The 20,455-nt window shown below is 46.0% G+C and overlaps 2 protein-coding genes across 2 annotated transcripts; both read right to left on the bottom strand.

Moving 5' to 3' along the window:
• Positions 1 to 55: 55 nt before the first annotated feature.
• Positions 56 to 11,735, bottom strand: cpsf1 (cleavage and polyadenylation specific factor 1). Its single transcript, XM_034545377.1, has 38 exons — positions 11,576 to 11,735; positions 10,721 to 10,886; positions 10,599 to 10,626; positions 10,346 to 10,479; positions 10,160 to 10,240; positions 9,891 to 10,042; positions 9,541 to 9,687; positions 9,202 to 9,341; positions 8,955 to 9,065; positions 8,709 to 8,802; positions 8,535 to 8,622; positions 8,103 to 8,249; positions 7,817 to 7,868; positions 7,363 to 7,436; positions 7,186 to 7,260; positions 6,930 to 7,010; positions 6,673 to 6,768; positions 6,342 to 6,545; positions 6,044 to 6,185; positions 5,725 to 5,903; positions 5,480 to 5,625; positions 5,198 to 5,378; positions 4,905 to 5,111; positions 4,728 to 4,817; positions 4,498 to 4,644; positions 4,230 to 4,382; positions 3,880 to 3,996; positions 3,526 to 3,616; positions 3,122 to 3,206; positions 2,645 to 2,786; positions 2,278 to 2,430; positions 1,901 to 2,077; positions 1,703 to 1,769; positions 1,555 to 1,602; positions 1,309 to 1,464; positions 678 to 807; positions 443 to 581; positions 56 to 147 (listed from the first exon to the last, which is right to left on the bottom strand). Exons 2-38 carry the CDS (start codon positions 10,862 to 10,864, stop codon positions 100 to 102), a joined length of 4,446 nt encoding a protein of 1,481 aa, XP_034401268.1. The 5' UTR covers positions 10,865 to 10,886; positions 11,576 to 11,735; the 3' UTR covers positions 56 to 99.
• A 615-nt stretch (positions 11,736 to 12,350) lies between these two features.
• parp10 (poly(ADP-ribose) polymerase family member 10) lies at positions 12,351 to 20,441 on the bottom strand. The gene is made up of 10 exons (XM_034545344.1): positions 20,344 to 20,441; positions 19,027 to 19,202; positions 18,487 to 18,729; positions 18,126 to 18,356; positions 17,005 to 18,035; positions 16,610 to 16,822; positions 14,311 to 15,355; positions 13,803 to 13,936; positions 13,522 to 13,696; positions 12,351 to 13,437 (listed from the first exon to the last, which is right to left on the bottom strand). The coding sequence occupies exons 1-10, from the start codon at positions 20,436 to 20,438 to the stop codon at positions 13,139 to 13,141; spliced, it is 3,642 nt and encodes a 1,213-aa protein (XP_034401235.1). The 5' UTR covers positions 20,439 to 20,441; the 3' UTR covers positions 12,351 to 13,138.
• Between the last annotated feature and the right edge of the window lie 14 nt (positions 20,442 to 20,455).

The following is a 20,455-nucleotide window of genomic DNA, read 5'->3' as shown; positions in this document are numbered from 1 at the left end:
AATCGGGTGTGCACAAAGATGGCCAATAACAAAACGGTTTGTTTTCTCCATTCAATATAAAACGGCATTCAGCAGACAAGAACGTGGGGAATGTGGACCTCAGAAATGAGCCGTCACTCTGTCGATCTCCAGAAGGTCGTCCAGGATCTGTTGGCGAAGGGAGGAGAAGAGGAGAATGAGAAGGAGGACGGGAGGAGAGGATGAGAAGAGAAGGAGAATGAGAAGGAGGAGGAGAGAATGAGGATGAGGAGGATGAGAAGGAGGAGGAGATGAGGAGGATGAGAAGGAGGAGGAGAGAATGAGAAGGAGGAGGACAGAATGAGAAGGAGGAGAGAATGAGAAGGAGGAGGACAGAATGAGAAGGAGGAGAAGATGAGGAGGACAGAATGAGGAGGAGGAGAACAAGGAACTCCCCCCCCCACCCCCCCCTCTGGAGACTTACTATGTCTTGAGTGGTGCCGATCTTCTTGGCCAGCTCGCTGCGCTCCATCGTACTGAGGTACAGGTACTTGTTGAGGAGTTCTCCGTCCAGGATGTTCCGCACGGCGTTCTGCAGGGTTCTTCTGTCGCTGTGCAGCATTCTGAAAAGAAGAAGAAGGAGTTCAGTTCCAACCTCAACGGGTCACAAACTCTGATCCCGTCTTCGAGGCGTAGGGGTGGGGGGGGCAGACGCCGACCTGAAGGCCTTTGGGTTGAGGCCGGCGTGGTGAGGCAGCATGCTGTTCAGAGCATTTTGCAACATCAGCAGACGGCGATAGGTCTTCTCCTGCATGGGGAGGAGCATGCCGACTCCTCCGTCGAGCGTCGCTGTGGGAACGCAGAAGAAGAACACGGTTCGGTCCACAGTTAACACGAGCAGGAATTTAACACAGAAATAACACTGATTATTGATGAATCGTTACATGTCAAATGTCAGATTTCTGTGCAAAAAATATAAGCGTTCAACAATAAAAAAATTTGGAGTATTCTGTGAGTGACTAGCATCAAAACAGGTTTTTCACTGAGTTCCCTTTATCGAGAAATGAAAAATGAACCTCCACAAAGTCTTTTTTGTATAATGTCGGATTAAATTGAAACGGCTACCACAGCAATTAGAGCTCCGAGCGACTGGAAACAAAGACACAGCCCGGCGGTTTTGCAGATGGCAATCATAAATGGGAGGAGAGCCAACATTTTGATGAAGGTTAACAGATCTAAAAGTTGCCAAAATCATCACAAGCTGCCAAAAAAAACAAACTAACCTGCCAACCCTTTATGAAATGCCCTCTAACATCTCCGTCATGGTTTCCCGTATGTTTAAGTGCTCACCAAACCACGTGATGTGCTTGTTGTCCCACGTCAGGGCCTTCTTGCTGCCGGCCTCCAGGGCGCCTCGGCACGGCATCCGCCAGAACGTGTTGATGTTGGCGCCGGCGTTGAAGTCGGCTCGCCGCAGCAGGCGCATTCCTCCGAAGCTCTCTTTGGCTGCAAAGCGCCAGAGCACGCACACTCGTCACGTGACTGCGAATTAGAACTGAAACACTGGACACGAGCACAAGGTGTCCGGGTACGTACCTTCGGGTAAATACATGTACACGCAGAGGTTCTTGTCCCGATCCGACACTGAAAAGGGGGGAAAAAAATAAAATAAAAAGTGTGAATGAGAACGTGGAGACGTGTTTTCTTTGAATTTGCTTCCCGAAAGGGGCGTCACAAGCATTACCCAATAATCCCAGCTGGTTGTTGTCCACGATGAATTCGATGCTGTAAACCTCCAGGGGCTTTGCGTCCTGTTGGCCAAACAGAAGATTAAAATCCACAGAATCCAGAATACCCACAGGAGCCATCAATACTCAAATAAAAAAAAAAAAAAAAAAGGTTTCTAATTCTGATCACGGTCCATTGATTGTCACTTCCTCACCCTGCTGACGAGCGACAGCGTTTTGCTCTCCTGCTGGTAGCGGAACAGCGAGACGCTCTTCATCAGGTCTGCGGCCAGGATGAAATTCTTGATGCTGAACATCTGGTGGATGTACAGCTGCGTGTCGATGAAGGCCATGCCCGTCAGGTCGTTGTCCTTCAGGACCCACAGGAAGATCTGCAGGAACGTGGCGGGGGAACGTACAACCTTCATTTATGCACATTTATGACACCTTTGTACCAACGTGGGGGTCAGAATGGTCAGAATGGGTTATCTCATTATAGATACTAGATATATATATATATATATATATAGATACTCGTATCCAGAATGAGACAGCGGTGTTCTTTTGTGATGCGAGAGTTGTGGGTGGAGACCTTCTGTCCGATGGCCGACACCAGGTAACCGTGGCAGTGGCACAGCGCCGTCACCGGCCCCTTCTGTTCCTTCTCATACAGCACTTTGAACTTGTTCTTGGTGAGGGGCTGGCCCGGCTCCGGCACCACTTCAATCACGTCCAGGATCACGATCTGAACAAAGACAAATCAAAACGAGAAGCCGATCAGGAGATGTTTCAGGCCAGCGCCCAGGTACAAAGTCTGCGTGGCGGTCTGCCTGAGCCCGTGTTTGAATAGAGCAGATCATTGTCCGACGTTCGGGGGGGGGGGGGGGGGGGGGGGGGGGGGGGGGGGGGGGGGTCACGACGCCACAATCTAGGGACAGACTCTATCTTGTGCTGCTCACCCGGCCCCTGCAGGTGACCTCCTCCCCCTGCATCAGGCAGGTCCCCGCCGCGATGTAGCCCTTCAGCCCGGACACGGTCTCCTGGCTCCTCAAGGCCACCGTCTTCATGCAGGTCACGTGTTCCCACTCGTCCAGGTCGAACCTTGTGGGAGGACACAGCGTGAAGTCACACACACACACACACACGATTTCAGTTTTGGATTACTTTGGCGGTCGCGTCCGATTATTAAGATTTAAGAGCTGCATGTTCCATACAACACATTGTCACACAATTACTGGGATGCTCTCGGTCCCCCTCTAGATATGGACTCGTTACATGCAGTGTCTTTGAAAAAAGGAACCTCCATCTTCGCAGGAGGTTTAGGTTTAGAGAACCACTTAGTTTAGTTCATGAGACGAGCATTTGTTGACAAACAGTCACCAAACCCCCCCCGCAACATGTTCAATTAAACCCGTAATTCTCTAAACGCTCCTCACCGCGTGTTGGGAATGGCCTCCCAGCTGACTGGAGAGATGAGCTGGATGGAGAACCTCTCCTGCTGAGGGTTAATGTAACGGTCGTCTGCGGAGAAACAACAGTAATGATTCACCGTGTTTGTGTTAAAATATCAGCAAACATCGGGACCAGCTGACTGGTTGGACAAGTATTTAATGTGTGAATGGCTGTAAATGAAAAGTAGCTGAAAGACAATTAATACACAGTTGAAATAGTTAGCTAGAATGATAAGTAAGTAAGTAATAACAAGTTAGCTAAAAGAAAAGGGACACCGGGAAACTGTTTTGGTAATGCGTGATAAGATAATCGTGAAATTTGATTTTCTTATCGTTCAACGCCTGCGTGTGTGTGTGTGTGTGTGTGTGTGCGTGTGTTCATGTCTGACCTCGATCTATAGTTTCGAACTCCTTCTCCTCTCCCGTCATCCTGGGGATGCGTGTGCAGGTCTCTTTCACACTGGTGCACACGGCGTACACCTACGCGGGGAAAAAAAAGTTCACATCAAAGACTAATCCCCTCAAAGTCACAACCTCATTGATGTAAGAACACTTTGAGACCCGGAGGGCTTTTAAATCTCACACTTTTCAAAGCGGGCTCGATCTATATATACGCTTTTCTTTTCTTTTCTTTTTTTTTTCAAGCGTGTTATGCAAGTGGAGGTGCGAGAGTCCGGGGAACGCGCGGCGGCCTGAATGCGTGTCGTGTCGCCGCTTCGGGGGCCAAGTGAGAGGAGCCTTGCCTTGGATTCGACGTGGTAGGAGACGTAGTGCACGGTGCACCTCAGCGGGATTTTTCGGACTGGCCAAGGAGCATCGTAGGACAGGTAGGTGGGCAGCACGCTGATCCTCAGCTCGCCCTGCGGGGTAGAGACACACACACACACACACACACACACTGAACAACTGGATAAAAGAATACGTTTCACAGTCTCTAGATTCTAATTCTTAGAAGAGTTAAAAGCTTTTGAAGACTACAGAAGTCCTGGATAGTAATAATGATAATTAGAAGAAAAACAAGAAGAGGAAGATTAATAATTATCATCGTTCATACTATACAAACACTACCAAAGGGAGAGTGTGTCCTGTGCACCTGCTTGTTGAAGTAGAGGAACCCTTTGGGGCAGTTGATGTTATGGAAGGGTGAGAACGACTCGATGGAGCCATCGATGGTCATGGGGTGAAGCCGGATGGCCCCGCGAGACGTGACCAGCATCCAGTGAGGAGACGGCCCACAGATGAACACCTGTGAGAACCAGGAAGTCGTGGAGAGTCACTTCAAAGGAGTGCGCGGCTTGGGGTGTAACACAATATGAAGCTTTTTTAAAATTTTTATATATATATATAAATGGCTTCCTTACCCCTGAGTATCCGGAGATGTCCTCAAAGTATCTGAATCGGGCGATCCGACTCTTCACCGGTGAACTCTCCTCGGCGCCGCCGCTCTCCGCCTTCTTATCCTTCTTCAGCTTGGTTTTCTTCTCTCTGAAGTTGATGTTGTGGGGCACCTGAGCGTCGTACAAGCAGCACGGTTAAGATCCGCCTCCTTTTGACTCGTTGGACCTTCGTCTCCGTCAGTCTGAGCTCTTACCTTTTTGAAGCGCACTTTCAGGTTGTTTTGTGGCTGCTGCTGGTCGTACGGGAACGCTTCGTAGATCAGGAGCTCCTGTTCCACGTGGACCTGGGAAACGAGAACACTTTTTGTTATTTCCCCCTTTTTCATTCAATGTTAAGGTTGTTGTTATTTATTTTCTTTCATTGCGCTCACCAGTAAATAGGGTCTGCTGTAATTGTAGCCGAGTGAAACCAGAGCCACTTCTTTGACGAGTGGGATCTCTCCTTGACGCGTCACTTCTTCTTTTTTACCTTCCCCCTGTGCTGCCGACTGGCCGGATGAACTGTCCACCAGCACCCGTTGACCAACTGGGAAGTTCTTCACCAGGAACACCAATCGCCAGTCTGGGAGCTGGTAAATCTGTAAAAAAATTAAATAAAAAATGTTTAAAGGCTGTGAAAGGGACGTCTAATACCGTGTTTATATTCCTACGGTGTAACATATACCTCCATTACACCGTTCTCCCTGATGATGATGCACCAGTGGCTGGGTTCTGCTTTGCTCGAGCTGCCGTCGCTTCCAAAGATCCCTTGAGAACCGTAGCTGCGGCCCATTTCGTCCCTTCCATGCGCCGCGCCGGCGTTGGATTCTCCATACAGCATTTCCTCCTCATCGTCCACTGTGTTACTACACACACACACACACACACACACACACACACACGTCAATCAATCCATGGATGAATAGGACATGGTTGTACGTTGCAGTATGGAGGGCGACGCTCTTACCTGAGGTCGTGGATGATGGTCTCCGTTTCAGACTGACTCCTGATGATGACGGTGTCCTCTTTGACGAAGGAGCTGCTCGCTTTGTTTTCCGTGGTGAACATGCCGCTCACGTCTCGGTACGCACAGAGGGCGATCACGCGCGATTGCTGTTGAATGAAGAGGCGGTTTTAAATGCGTCTGTCCCAACAGCCGCAGCGTGTCCACCAGGGGGCGTATTATTGTCCGATAAGGACCGGTGCACTCACAGTGGGGATCTGAGGCTTCTGCAGGGCCAGGCGGTGAGTCTTGCCCATGTACGAGTCGGTCTTGAGTGCAAACATGGTGACGACTCCGTCGGCGGTCATGATGACGACGAAAGGGTCCGCCACGGAGCAATGCACTATGGGAGAGCCCAGGTCGACGGGGATGAAGTGGAGCTGTGTGACTGAAAGCGGAAATTGAAAAAGAATGCGTCAGGGAAGCCGGTTGCCATCGTGTTCACCGCCTTCAATCCGCTCTATCGTACATGTTTTCTACAACCGTTGTAAAAAATATTATTCTCAACGTTTCAAAATCCTATTTTACCTCCTTCCAGTAGGCGAATCCCCATGGGGGAGACTTGAATGATGTACTTGTTGTCTCCGATGTTTCCAGCGAACACAGTGGGTCCTTGGGTAGCAAAGCCACTGGTGTCCAGCTCCATGATCTCCTGGCCTGTCTGGAGGATCTGCACAACAACAGCCAAGATACAGAAGCTTACATCCAAAACGCACAATAGGTTTTGTTTTTCCCTTAACACCCCGTTTCTATTCAAAACGTATATCTTTGCATTGGTTCAAATGAAAATGTCCGGACATTAAGATGTGTGTGGCGTGTTTCTTACCATGGTCGAATCCTCTCGGCTCAGAATGAGGAAGCCGTGCTTCTTCGTATCGTCCTCCAGAGGAGGATCCGTCTTCTCCACCTCCTCCTCCTCTTCCGCCGCCACCTCCTCTTTCTCCTTCTCCTCCTTGTCCCGTTCTCCCTCCTCACCGTCCTCGCCGGTCTCGGTCTCCGCCCCGTCCTCCGATCCGTCGCTTTTTGCTGCCTGAGAAAAAAAGAAAAAAAAGGAACGAGAAACGTCTTTAAAAAAAAAAAAAGGAACCCGCCGCGAACGGCCACGAGAGTGAAAAAACCTGCGGCTGTCGAGCGAAAAAAATAAAAGAACGCAGTACTTTTTTGTCTTCCTTGACTTCGTTAGAGATGACGGTCCACATGTCGTGGCAACCTGGCAGCTCAAACGTAGTGACCACTTGGGGTCGGATGCTTCTCTGTGAACAGAAAGGAAGGAAGCAGCACGTGTAAGCAGATGGTATACTGTACACGTAGACACACATTTATATATATATATATAAAACATGTATCAGTCTCATGCCTCACCAGGTGCACGTGCATTAAAAGCAATACACCACACCAGCGGGAGAATTTTTACCTGGAGTACAGACAGCGCACCGTTCTTGCCGTAGCCAGAGCACACCACGACCTCCAGGTCGGGCTCCGGGTTGCTCTGGAACTGTGAGTAATAAGAACATCCAAGTCAGAAACCTCACAATACAATGTTTAAAATTTTTTTTTAAAAAGTTAAGTGAGAGGCAGAATCTGCTGTGACCCATCGACCAAAGGGGAACACTATAGAAAGTGTCTTAGTGTGTATTTATATATATATATATATATATATATATACATACCTCTTCGGACAAGAACGCAGGTTCGCCCATGGAGGCATTCGCACACGGTCCAATGTTGAGGATGCTGTCACACACCTGCATGTCGACAGATAAAATCAAATCATCCTCCACACAGATAAGCAGTTATATGAAAAAAAAGCAATTTAAGCTTTGGGAGTTTTCTTTATTTTTTTTTACCTCAAAGGAGTATGTGGCCAGCTGAGTGCCGGACTGGGCCTCACTGCCGTACACTTCTATCTCATCAACCTCATCTGACCAGACAAAGAAGTGACGTGAAACACAGATAACACACACACACACACACACACACACACACACACACACACACACACACACACACACACACACACACACACACACACACACACACACACACACACACACACACACACACACACACACACACACACACACACACACACACACACACACACACACACACACACACACACACACACACACACACACACACACACACACACACACACACACACACACACACACACACACACACACACACACACACACACACACACACACACACACACACACACACACACACACACACACACACACACACACACACACACACACCCCTCTGGCACATATGAAAACTTAAATATGAACATACCCGTCCAGTTGGAGGAAGATTCTACCCTCTTCTTTTTGCTTGGCGGTTCTTCCTGGAAATGATGCGCGACAAATTAGTTTACACTGTGGCGATATCTATAAGCAATATTGTCGACGACAAAAAGGCAAAACTCAAATATTTCTCAAATAAAAGCATCTTATATCTCAACTAATTGCCGCAACGACACAAACATAACTCAAGTGAAAAGAAAGACGGCATTTCCGATGCTTCTTCACAACAAAAAGGCATCGGCAAAATGCACATTCAACGCAATCACAAATCATACCGCTTTATCTTTATCCGTCTCGTCTCTCTCCGGGTTGTCTGCGCCCTCCTCTGGTGGCGTCTCCTGAAGTTTCTCCGTGTACTTCAGAAGCAGGGAGTTCCCGAGCCGGGAACCCAGGAAAAGGTAGCCGGGCTCCATGGTCACCATCTGGAAGGAGGCGAGCCCAGAGTGGCACATATGAGTTTCTATTCTAAAGCCCCTAAAAACTGACAAGACGGTGGAGATATTCAGGATTTACTTTACGTCAGATATAAGACACCTCCTGTGGGTTTTGGTGTGTTTCTGTAGCATTCAGCAGCTTTAATCTTGAATTGCTGGTATTAGTATTTTAAAACACTGTCAGCGAAACCCAAATTCCTCCGACCTTTTGTGTTCTATTGAGAAACATTCGAGACTTCCCGTCTCATCGGGCCGTTGTCAAGCAGAACTTACGCAGGTGGTCAGGACGCTGGCGGCAGCTTTGTCAAAGTGGAAAGCTCGGACGCTCCTCATGCCGTCCGTGATGAGGGTCAACACGTAACTGCGGGACGACAACAAGTCAGTGGGAGAATGGGAAGCCGACACCATCGTTTGTGTACATTGTGGGCGTCGATTACGCCGACTCACATTTCTCCTCCTTTTAGAGAGATGACCATCTTGTCGTAGCCAATAAAGTCAGACTGGGAACAGTCGAGTGTGATCTTCACTTCATCTTGCACACCTGGGGAAACCAAGACATGTTGTTACCCAGGGGAGGACTGTCACGATGTGTCAAAGATACAAGTAAAAGGTGTGTGTGTGTGTGTGTGTGTGTGTGTGTGTGTGTGTGTGTGTGTGTGTGTGTGTGTGTGTGTTTCCGCTGGTATTGCTTACGTAGAGGGAACGCTGTGGTCCCAGTTGTCTGAGAGTTGAGAGAAACTCCATATGGGGGGACACTCTGGTTCAGGTACAGCAATGAATTTACAGCAAACACCACCACGCCGCCTAGAAAAGATACGCTACGTGATCAAAGACGCGACGACGGCAGCACGAGAGTCTAAATACATATTAAAACAGAAATGATTTTGATGGTGGACCGGGAACTCGAGTGACCACACAAGTAGTGACGATTGTAGCTCACCGATTGGCTTGGGAACAGGCATGACCTGCGTACAGTCAAAAGGCAGATTGCTGAGGGACCAGATGACGGGATGAACCTTCTGCATTATGTTGAGGGAGATGGCAACGATGCTACAAGTGTCCTGGCGCACAGCAACACGCCTGGCAGAAGGAGCAGAAATCAGAAGTTAAACATGTAAATAAAAATTCTGCAAGCAAAAAAAAAAAACAACAAAAGGAACTACTTGGCAGTAACCTTAATTTAGTTTTTGGTCAATACATCTGCTGGTTGAATAAAACAAAAACAACAACAACAACAACAAAGAAGTGGTTGTTAAAGCTGATAATGTGGTGGACTGACCCGGGCCACGTCTGGTTGGGCTCAAACAGGATGAGCAACGTGGGCTCGTAGTAGCCGTGAAGGAACTTCATGTCGATGATGTTCAGCAGCTTCTCGTCCAGCTCGCGGACATCGATTATGTAGCTGGGTAGGAAGCTGGATTTAGGTCTGGAGATGAGACACAACGGTTAGACAATTACACATACATGTGTAGTAATATTTAAAACAACATCCATCAGACATAACTACAAATGGCAGTTTAAGTTATACATTAAAATGGGAATTCCCACATTTGGTAACAACAAAACGAGTGCCAAACCAGACTCTAAACGACATTCATGAGCAGAATGTGTAGTGAACTGCAGGCGTACCCTTCTCCAACGCCACCCTCCTGTTCATCGGTCAGAGTGTCCTTCCTGAACGGCAGCACCACGAGCTGGGTGCCATAAACGAGCATCACAGCACAGCGATTCTCTGGATCTACGCGGACAATTGGAATATGTACATTCTGTACAAAACCGTCCTGAAAGTGTAAAAAATAAAAAATAAAAAGAGTTGCAAATTAGCTAAACGATTTGTTAACTTGTGCACGCCGACATTTACTTTCCACACGTTTACTGTGTTCTCGTTTTCTACGTACTCTGAGCTCTGGTTCCTCAAAGTAATGGAGGGACAGAGTCTTGAGGTCGTGTGTCCCGGGGTCATACTCCACTACGGACAACTGGTGAAAGAACAAGCACAACCACACTCAAGCCAAACACAATTGTAAGCAGTTTTTTTTTTTTTTTTTACGTGGTTGGGCAGTGCACAGCTTAGACGAGGATACCTTGGCATCTTTGAAACTGAGCAGGAGTGCGTCTCTGTTGGCTCCCACAAGCTGCACACTGGCCATGGACATAATATTGCCAAAGAGGGAAAAGGATGCCACCTGCTCCAGCTTCTCCTTACGGGTTTTAGACTCTGTAGGGGGAGAAAAGAAAGAAGTTGGACCACAAATTAACTCATTTAAGTTGATGTCATCAATTCATTGTAAAAATAAAATAAAAAATGGTACTCCCGAGTGCGACCTCTAGACATACCTGAAGACTTGTCAGCCTTTGATGTACTCTGAAATGACGACATAAGTGTTACACACACACATCACAAAAAGCTGTCAATGCCTTTATTTTAAAAACAAAAACAAACATAGAGACATAGTTACCTCCACATCGTGAATAATCCTGTAGACATAAAGTTGAGATGTCCCGGCGACCACCAGATTCTTCTCCTTGCTGGATATAAAGTTGCAGTAGACCGACAGCTCCACCGCGGTGGGTGTGTGTGCTTGTCTGTACACGGCATACATCCTGGAAGGGTTCCCTCAGCATCTGACAGGTGAGGAACAGGCACGTCAAGATCTCCCAACATCACCTTTCGAGAGCCACACCGACCAATAGAAACCCTGCATGTATTCTCCCAACTGGACTGGCTGGTGGAAACTGAAGTTTAAATATATTAATAATAATGCCAAATGTAATATTACACGACCCCCCCCCCCCCCTTTTGAAATCAATGCATTGCTTTAATGTAGCTACGTTATCCTTCCAGTAGCTGTAGTACTGCCCATCTGAGACTTATATACATATAATACGGGTTAATGCTTTTAGCTGGACTTATTTAATATAGCCGGTTAAAATACGAATATATGAATGAATTACATTAATATGAAAACATGTTCCCAATGATAAACAAACGTATCCTTTACACACACACACACACACAAAAGCTAAGCTTTGGCAGCTAGCTTGATGATTAGCTTCCCCTTGAACGTGGATTCAATATAATGACACACGGAAGAAGCGTTCAGCTCCCCGGTGTCGATGCTCGTCGTTACTAACGTGTTTCCGCCATCTTCAGACAACAAACGTGCGGAAAAGTCGGTAACGTTAGCAACACGCGAACGTTTCCCATTCCTAGCTAGCGCGTTAGCTAGCACGAGCGCAGCGCGTGCACCTGACTGCATTTCTCGTTCTTTTTTTTTTTTGTTGCAAATCTTGAATTAAACTCGTCAACGTACCGATGTCAAACACGTTATAAAAGTCTGGAGCTTTATTGTCCCTCCTTCTGTTAACATTTAGGGTGTCATAGTTTGTGGGTTACTAACTTAAGCTAGCTGTCCGAGAGACAGCATTTAGTTGGACGGACGGTTGGTTAGTTGTCGTTATGTTGTCGCTGTGGAAACTCTTCTTCGTCTTTTTTATTTCCAGTAGAGCAGCGGCTCCGAGGTGTAACTTGCTGCCCCCTGCAGGTAGAAAAGCCTCAGGTCACACAAACTGTCTATGTTTTAGTGCAGAAGTTACTCTTTAAATTATATTATATATAAATAATAATAATGTTACAACTCCAATAGGAATCAGTTGCATTACTGTAATGCTTTATGTTTACAGTTAAACTATACTTGTACAATAGAGAGGAGCCCAAACAGGTTGGTAGTGGACTACTGCGGGTTACAAGTTCCCTTTTGCCTTGTTAACTTAAAAATCCCCCCAAAAAAGCCTAACGGTATCTTGTTAAAAGAATAATGTTATTTTCTCTTTTAGACTCCAATGTCTTCATGTTCAAAACAAAAAAAACAATATGATTTTACACTGTAATAAAAAGATCTTTGGTGAATTCACTCCCCGGCAGAAGGCACAGACATAAGAATATGCAATGATTTGTGCTCAAAGCACAAAAAGGCAGATATCAAATCACGATGTCAACAAATGCGGCCTGCGTTTATCGCACTAACAAAGAAACAGGGAATCAAGAACCACCACATGTATTTTTGCACATGGCACACAAGACCTAACTCACAGATTATGTTGTTTTATTGAAATAATAATACACATTTCTCGTAATTGCAGTAGGCTAGAAGAGTCAGTTATGTAATGCTTAACATTTACAACATGTAAAATATAGCTTAAAACAAAACGAGTGCATGATGTTTGGGGACACTTGTAGTGATTTTCAACCAAGACCTAATTGTTCTCCTCTTTGTAAACAAGCTTATTATTTCCGTATAACATTTTAGTTTGAGGTGGACTTGCGTCTGCTATTCTCAGAATCTCTTCTCATATAACTAAGAAGAGCCTCGACACTTCAGGGGAACTCAAAACCTCTGAAACCCCCAAAACCATATTCTGTTCGTATGAAATTCTGTTTGTATGAAATTCTGTTTATGTGCACAAACTAATGACCGGGGAGAAATCGTGTGCATTCACCTCCTACAGATAGAACTGTTACACGGCGCGGTGCATCCTGTCAAAAACCTTTGTGATTTCCACATTTTCTGTACGAAGGAAAATCAGGAACAATACACGGCAAAGCATTTATGTTTGATTTCTAGACCATAAATACAACACATTTCAGATGCTCGCGAGTTATGTTGTGAGTAATAATCATTAGCGAGGTGCCAAATTCATTTGTACTGCAATAAAACAAGCTTCTCTTGATCAGACGTGACTAAAACTCAAAGAGTCGCTGATCAAACATTCAAAATCCGTACCCGTTGACATTTAGATCATGAAAAACAACCGTCTCACTAGAATTATAATAACAATTAGCCCTTCATACACAAAATCTTCCTCCAGATTCATCCTCAGCGGTGGATTTTCTGGCACGTGATGAGATATTCAGGAAAGGCCTGCGTGTCGTTGAAGATGACGAACATCGTCGGCTTGGTGATGTCGTCGGTCACGCTGTCGTATCGGAGGGGGATGCCGTCCGTCTCCCTCAGCGGCGCCGTCTTCATCGAATGGCAGCCCTTCGTGTAGTCCCCCGTGAGAACCTTCGACACAAAGATGTACTTGTATCCGTCCGCATTCGGGGGCGAGTACTGTTCCTGGACGGACAGCGCCGAGTTGACCGCGAAGTACACGCCCTGACCGTAGACGGTGGCTGCGTGGAGGAAAACGAGACGTCAGAAAATCCCAGAAGACGAGATCAAATTGAACGGCGGCGTCGAAAAGAAAAAAAACGTACCGTTCTTTCCAGAGAAGCTCCTGTTGAACCCGTGAACGCAGATCTCTTTCACGCACGTCTCACTCGTGCCGTGATAGAGAGTGCGTTCGACCTCCGGATACGTGGCGCGCTGCAGCACGCTCGCCTTCTTCAACTTGTACTGATTGAAGAGCAGCCGGTTCATGAGCTTCTCCACCTGGTGGGGGGGGGGGGGGGGGGGGGGGGATAGCGTTATTACAGACGCATCAAACATATTGTTGCAAAATATGCAAGTCCGTCCTTTTTGTTTTGTTTTCAGTCACCTGTATGATTCTGATTTTGCTGTGGAAATGCTGAATGCTCTCGTAGAAATTCTTCACCACTTTCTGAAATTCATCGGACTCCTCGTCGACTTTGGTGGCCTCGGGCATATGTGACAGCAGAGAGTATTCCTCTTCTGTCAACAAAAGGGAATTGAGTTGTTGGATTAGATTCTTAATTTTATAATTCATAACATCATCTTATTTATTTGTATATAGATATAAATATAATATAATATAATATAGACAGTAGGGCACCATCATCACCGTTTCCGGCTTCATAGACGGTCAAAAAGCAGTAAAAGATGATCTGACGAATCAAAAATATAACTGAATACATCGAGAAATTCAAATGAATAAAATGGAGTAGCCAGCCAGCTAAGAGTAATACATTCAGGTGGCTAAGATGGTGCATTCATGTATATTCGTGTCTCATAATGTTTTATACATTTTGTTCTAAACACACAGAAGGATCATCCTGCTCTGAAACACTATAAAAAGGTCCCTTTACCTGGTACGTCGGCATCCAAATCCCCTAATTCGGGCAGCTTCCTGGAGACTTTCACAGATTTCCCAGAAGCTATGTTGTATTCCTGCATCTTCTCAAAGTTGATGATGTGGGGCTGATTGTCCAACAAGATGTCCACCTTTTCCAGCCTCATCCTCAAAGCATTCTCGATGAACACGGTGGCGTCGGGCGAATAAAGGGTCGCGTCTGAAGAGTCCGGGTCGTGAAACATCCACTGGACGGTCCTCAGGATTTCCCGGTCGGACACAGAAGAGGAGATTCTCTCCAGCAGCAGCTTCACGTCACACAGCCCTCCGGTCACGTAGTCCTTGAAGCCGGAAACGGTGATGATGGTGCCCTTAATTTGGATCTCGACCCCGTGCTTCCTCTTGATCATCTGCAGACACGCCCTGTGGTACTCGGACATGTTCTTCACGGTCCTGTGCTCCAGCTTCTCCTCGACCTGCCTCTGGCTGACCTTCTTCCCGAAGGCTATGTCCACGCGAATCAGGTCGCAGTTGTAACCTGCAAACACAAATAGCTTGAGGGTGTTGGCGGCCTTGATGGCGTCCTCTAAGCAAACGTCATTGCCCTTCACCACACGGGGGCTCTCGTCACTACTAGAAGAGGCCTCATGTTGGCTCATTTTCTTGGACAGCGCCAAGGCGTCTTGCAGCTGCTGCTCCTCGTCCTCCAGGGACCAAAAACTCGACTCCATAGAGTTCTGGATGGCTAGAGACAGTTGGGCGTCTTCTTCAAGTTGGGGGTCTTTTTCAAGAATGGGGGGAAGGCAGAGCATTCCATCAGTCAGCCGGAGTAACCCGCTTGTCGTTTGCACCATAGTCGAATCATCCACAACCATCACAGAGGAGTCCTGGTCTACAATGGTCGGTTCCTCTGCCGAGTACAGGTCCAGGTCATCCATGTCGTCGGGTTGGTCTGAATCAGTCTGCATTGAATCCGACTTTAACTCCTGTGGAGAACCTTCCGAAGACACCTTCTGGAAGTTTTTGTGGGACATCAAGTCCCATGCAGCGACAAAAAAGTCCTGAAAAAAAAAACACAGCGTTTCTGTGAACAACAAATGTTTCTGTTGCCGGAAACCTGAATTAATTCACAATTACATTCTGCGATGCATCTACTGATCCGAGGTTCGGTGTACTGTATAGTGTGAAAGACCCCTCCAGTTGTTACAGAGTGGTTTTGCATAACTTAGTCCCAATTAATTGAGAATATTTCAACAATTTAGGACCAAGTTTCAGGGTTTACTTCCACCTTCCCGGTGATTGGCACCGTCCTCAAGCTTGTTTATTGCCTCGAGGCGTCCCCGACACAAACCTTTATCACGTTGACATTTTCATTGTGTGGTAAGACAGGAAGAGTGCAAGGAATCTGTCAAGCTACGATAAGACTGGAGGCTAAGCATGTGGTGCTTTTCACCAGCTTAGCCTCCAGATATTGGCAGAACAATAAACAATAAGAATTTTTTAAAAAGGACTATATGAAAATATGGTACATTTTATTTATGTGCGTGAAATGGTTGCTCTGGAACATTTCAGACGTCAAAAGTTTACAAAAAGATTTAGAATTTAACAAATAAGGAAGCGTTTCCAACGGTCCTCATTAACACAAGAAAATTGACTCTCATGACTGGAGTGTCAGACAATGCATTCATCAGCCTCACACATTGTCATGCTTTGGAAAATAGCCAGCAGAGGTGCAGTTAATGGTCTGAAACCACTAGTACGAGATTATATATATACATACATACATACATACATACATACATACATACATACATACATACATACATACATACATACATACATACATACATACATACATACATACATACATACATACATACATACATACATACATACATACATACATACATACATACATACATACATACATACATACATACATACATACATACATACATACATACATACATACATACATACATACATACATACATACATACATACATACATACATACATACATACATACATACATACATACATACATACATACATACATACATACATACATACATACATACATACATACATACATACATACATACATACATACATACATACATACATACATACATACAGCATGTCACACACCATTTATCGGACGTTTGCCTCCAATGTGCTGAAATGCCTTTCGGTTAGACCGAAACGTTTTTTTTTTTGTGTGTGAGACAAGTGAGCTAACTGAGAAGAAGTGTGGGGGAAGGAAAGACACAAAGCATGAAGGGAAACCGTTGCTCCGCTCCATCGTCACCTTACCTGGTGGGGCAGGTATTCCCAAGGCACGTACTTTCGGCCGATGAAGACCGTAAACTTTGTCTCCATCTCCTTCATGATTTTCACGCACTCCGTCTCGTTTAAAAACCTGGTCACCCCCGGAGCGTTCACCGTGATGGTTCTGGTGCAGATGGAGGACACGACACCTTGCAACACCTCCTCGGCCATTTGACAAGCAGTCGCGGGGCCATGGATCTAAATCGGGTGCGTTCACAAAAAAAAAAAAGAAAAGAAAAAATGACAAAAAGAAAGAAAGAAATCTGCTGAGAACTTTAAAAATATTGTTAAAATGAGCCCCAGAAATGAAAGAGTCAGTAGCTTGAAAAGGAAACATTCACTCCCCAGTGGCATCAAACCACTGCTGATGCATCGCATACCTTTAACCCACAAGCGCCCTCAGCTTCTAGAGGGAAAATAGACACCTGGTCCATGTCAGCCAACAGCTGATGACAATGGATCTGGATGTATTTCAGAATGCCCGGCTGCATAGAGATGACCGTCTCCCTTTCAATGGGCGTTGTGAGAAACTGCACGATCGCCGCCTGCTTCTCGCCCTCCATCCCTTTCAGAGTGAACACGTCGATATTCCAGCCTTGTTCCGACACCTTCACGGTGGTGAAACCCAGGGCCTGCAGGAACTCGGACCACTCTCTGCAATACAACATGCACTCGTTTTTCGAGTCCACCGCTATGCTGAGGTGACACAGCTGGGATTTTAAAAAGCTACACGCCTGGTTGGCAGAGTCCTGGGAGAGGGAGGTGACCGCGACATTGCAGTCCGACACGGTGTACATGGCAGGTGACCCAGTTTGAGTCACAGTTTGCAGTAGGCGGTCTTTTACGTCTTTTCTCGCGAGGAGCTGAGCCTTTTCCGACTCGAGGGTGAAACGAGCCTCGGCCATTTTGCCAAAAAAGTCAGCGATGGCGTGTTTTATCTGCTCAACCTGTTGTCCGTCGGTGCCTGCAATGTGCACCTCGTTGTCTTTGATTTGGATGGTGAGATTTGGGTGAGCGTTTTCAGTGTCCTGTCGAAAGGTGCCGAGTTGAAACAAAGCAAGTTTCACTGGGTCAGCGACAGGAATCTGACTTGATATTGTCGATTCCTGCTCCGTTTGCTCCTCCATGACTTCCTCCTCCGCCGCCTCCTCCTCCTCCTCTACTGCGGCTTCATGGACCGCCAGAGGCTTTGAGGCCGTTTGAGAGGAGGACTGGCTGTCTGCAAGGACCGCCATGGGAGGACTAGTCTGCATCTGAATATCCTCCGAGTTTCTCTCAGTCATATTTCGGCTTCCAATTCCAGAGTCCTGTGACATTAATCTTTCTGTGGGTAAGAGGGAGTCAAAGTGCGGCCGCACGACGAGATCAGCACCGTCCAGTTTGTGTGGGTGGCCGAGAATCGGGCCCACAGCTGTTCAAAGGAAACGCAGACATTTTGGTTATTAGAGAAAACTAAGAGGAAACAAGAGTTTTTAAAAAGGTTGTATAAAAACAAACTTACATTCATAATTGACAAAGGACACCTTGGCTGTACGATCCGAAAGCATCGTGACCACCTTCACCTTTTGATTCCCACCTCGCTTGCTCTCAAAGTACAAAGTGAGCAGGTCTGGAGTGGTGCCGGGGTGCAGGTTCTCCACCAAGACGGAGTCCGTCGGCTCGGCCCGTTCGAGACTTATCTCGGCGCCATCAAGTTTCCTCTTGGAGATTTTAGCACTAAGGTTTTGGAAATCTACAAAAACAAAACAAAACTTATTGAACAATGCCGTGAAAGAAAATGCGGTTAAAAAACAGAATAACTTTTTTCTTTTCTTTTTTTTTTAAAGAAGAAAAAAAGAGGAAAACACGCGTGATTAGTACACCTTTCGAGAGGGGTTGGCTGAGGGTAACGAGGATGAAATCTCTCCCCGGTGAGGGATACAGAGTGTAGTCGGGCATGTTCAAGCCCATCAAGTTCTCCACATAGAGCTCTATCATCTCGGTGCTGGTGTTGGGGTTGATCCCCCGCAGCAGCAGTGTACACTGGTCCTTTGAGGCTGGCCTTCTCACACTCAGCTCGACATTATGCAGAACGTGGTGCCCTTTCGACAGCACTTTGGCTGCAGCTGTCAAAGTGATCCCCCCCCCCCCAAAAAAAAAGAGAAAAAAAGAGGCAGAATTAGCATACAGTGCTTTCATGACTAATTGAGAGAATTGTTCCATTATTCGTCTAAAATAAGTGCCGACTATGATATTGTTTGTTGATGTTTCTTACGCTTTCATCTTTTAAAGAAATGTGTATGTGTGTTGTTTTTTTTTTCCACGCAGCCAAATTTCAAAAGGTTATCAAATCACAAATATTCCTGCACACATATTTGGAAAAAAATTCCCCGCTATACAATTAGCTCTATATTGCCACTTGCCTTCTGCCTCCTCAAACACCAGTACGGCGCGGTCACCGTTCTTCTCCACGGAGACGAGTGGACCCCCCCCAGAGCGCCGCTTATTCTCAAAGTACAGGAAGAGCAGCTCCTCGTCCACGGCTGCAGGCAGAGCCAGCACCTCCACCGTCCTGCTCTCCGGGCTTTCAACAGGCATTCTGGAAAATAGGAAAACACGGAGGCCATATGTCATACCAGTTTGAGTGGTTCACATCTTTTATCATCTTTGGGTTTGGGTCAAGACCAATCCTGGAACCCATCTGTCTGACAACAATGTAGCCCCTAGGGACCACTGTCAATATCTCAGGTGTAAAAGGAGGTGTAACGAATACCCCGGCCAAGACTTCATTTTCCGTGCGCAACTTTCGAGACTTGAGAATAAGAGTTAAGAGTTGAGAGATGAGGTCTCATCTGTTATGAAAACATGCAGAAACATTTTTTTTTTTTTTAAAGCTAATAAATGCTTGACTGTTGTCAAACTGTTGTAGCCAGTTTGTGTTTTTGGAGCTATACATTTTTTTTGCTTTCCATTAACTGCACGCAAAGTCTACTCAAGGAATGCAGTTTCGTTGCATTTCTTTTGCAGCTCAGTCCTGTACATACTATATTTTTTTATTATATACAGAAAGTTGCCATGAAACAAGACACTGATTCAATTAAATTCAATGTCGCTTTAATTTAACATTTGACAGACATTATATAATCAAAAGGAGACTCCTATTAAATCCTTAAAACATATCCCACACGTGTTGTGGCAATGCACTTTTAACTGATACTTATTTACAACATATTTAAAGTTACTTAACGGAAGCAAAAACAACCACCTTTTCTTATTTTAAATGTCGCTAACGAGGATCTGCCCACGTGTTAGAGGACAGTTAGTGAACTATGCTGGTAGTGACTCTGGCCTACACAACCCTGATGTGACCGAGGCTATCTGACAGGAAGCTCTCGGGACACGTAAAGGTGGTGCATTTGAGACATGAAACATTTCCTCCAACGTTTCACCAAGTAACCACAGTTACTGCCTGTTGTTGTTGTTGTTGTTGTTGTTGTTGTTGTTCTTCTGCGTTAAGTTTACTTGAAGCTCGCGTCTGATTTTCGGTGGTTAGCTAGCTAGAAAGTGAAACTGTAAACTTAGCTCGCTGCAGCTGCCATGTTTTCAACACGGAAGCTGTTTTTTTAGTTTTTTCTTCTTCTTCTTCTTCTTCTTTTAATCGCACATGGGATTATTCTCATCACAATAACAATACACATGTCATTAATGTGTTTCTCGGGTTTGTTTGCAGCGTGACTTACCTAAAACATTTGCTCGTAAAGTCGTTTCGCGCAAACAGGTTGAACCAGAGACCCGAGGACTTCCGTGTTGTGCTGCTCGTCGGGGCTGACGTCATCGGCAGCACGATTTAAA

This window comes from Cyclopterus lumpus, chromosome 11 (assembly GCF_009769545.1).
Source record: "Cyclopterus lumpus isolate fCycLum1 chromosome 11, fCycLum1.pri, whole genome shotgun sequence".
NCBI lineage: Eukaryota > Metazoa > Chordata > Actinopteri > Perciformes > Cyclopteridae > Cyclopterus > Cyclopterus lumpus.
The sequence above is the reverse complement of the archived record's forward strand: the minus strand, read 5'-3'. Positions and strand labels throughout refer to the sequence as shown.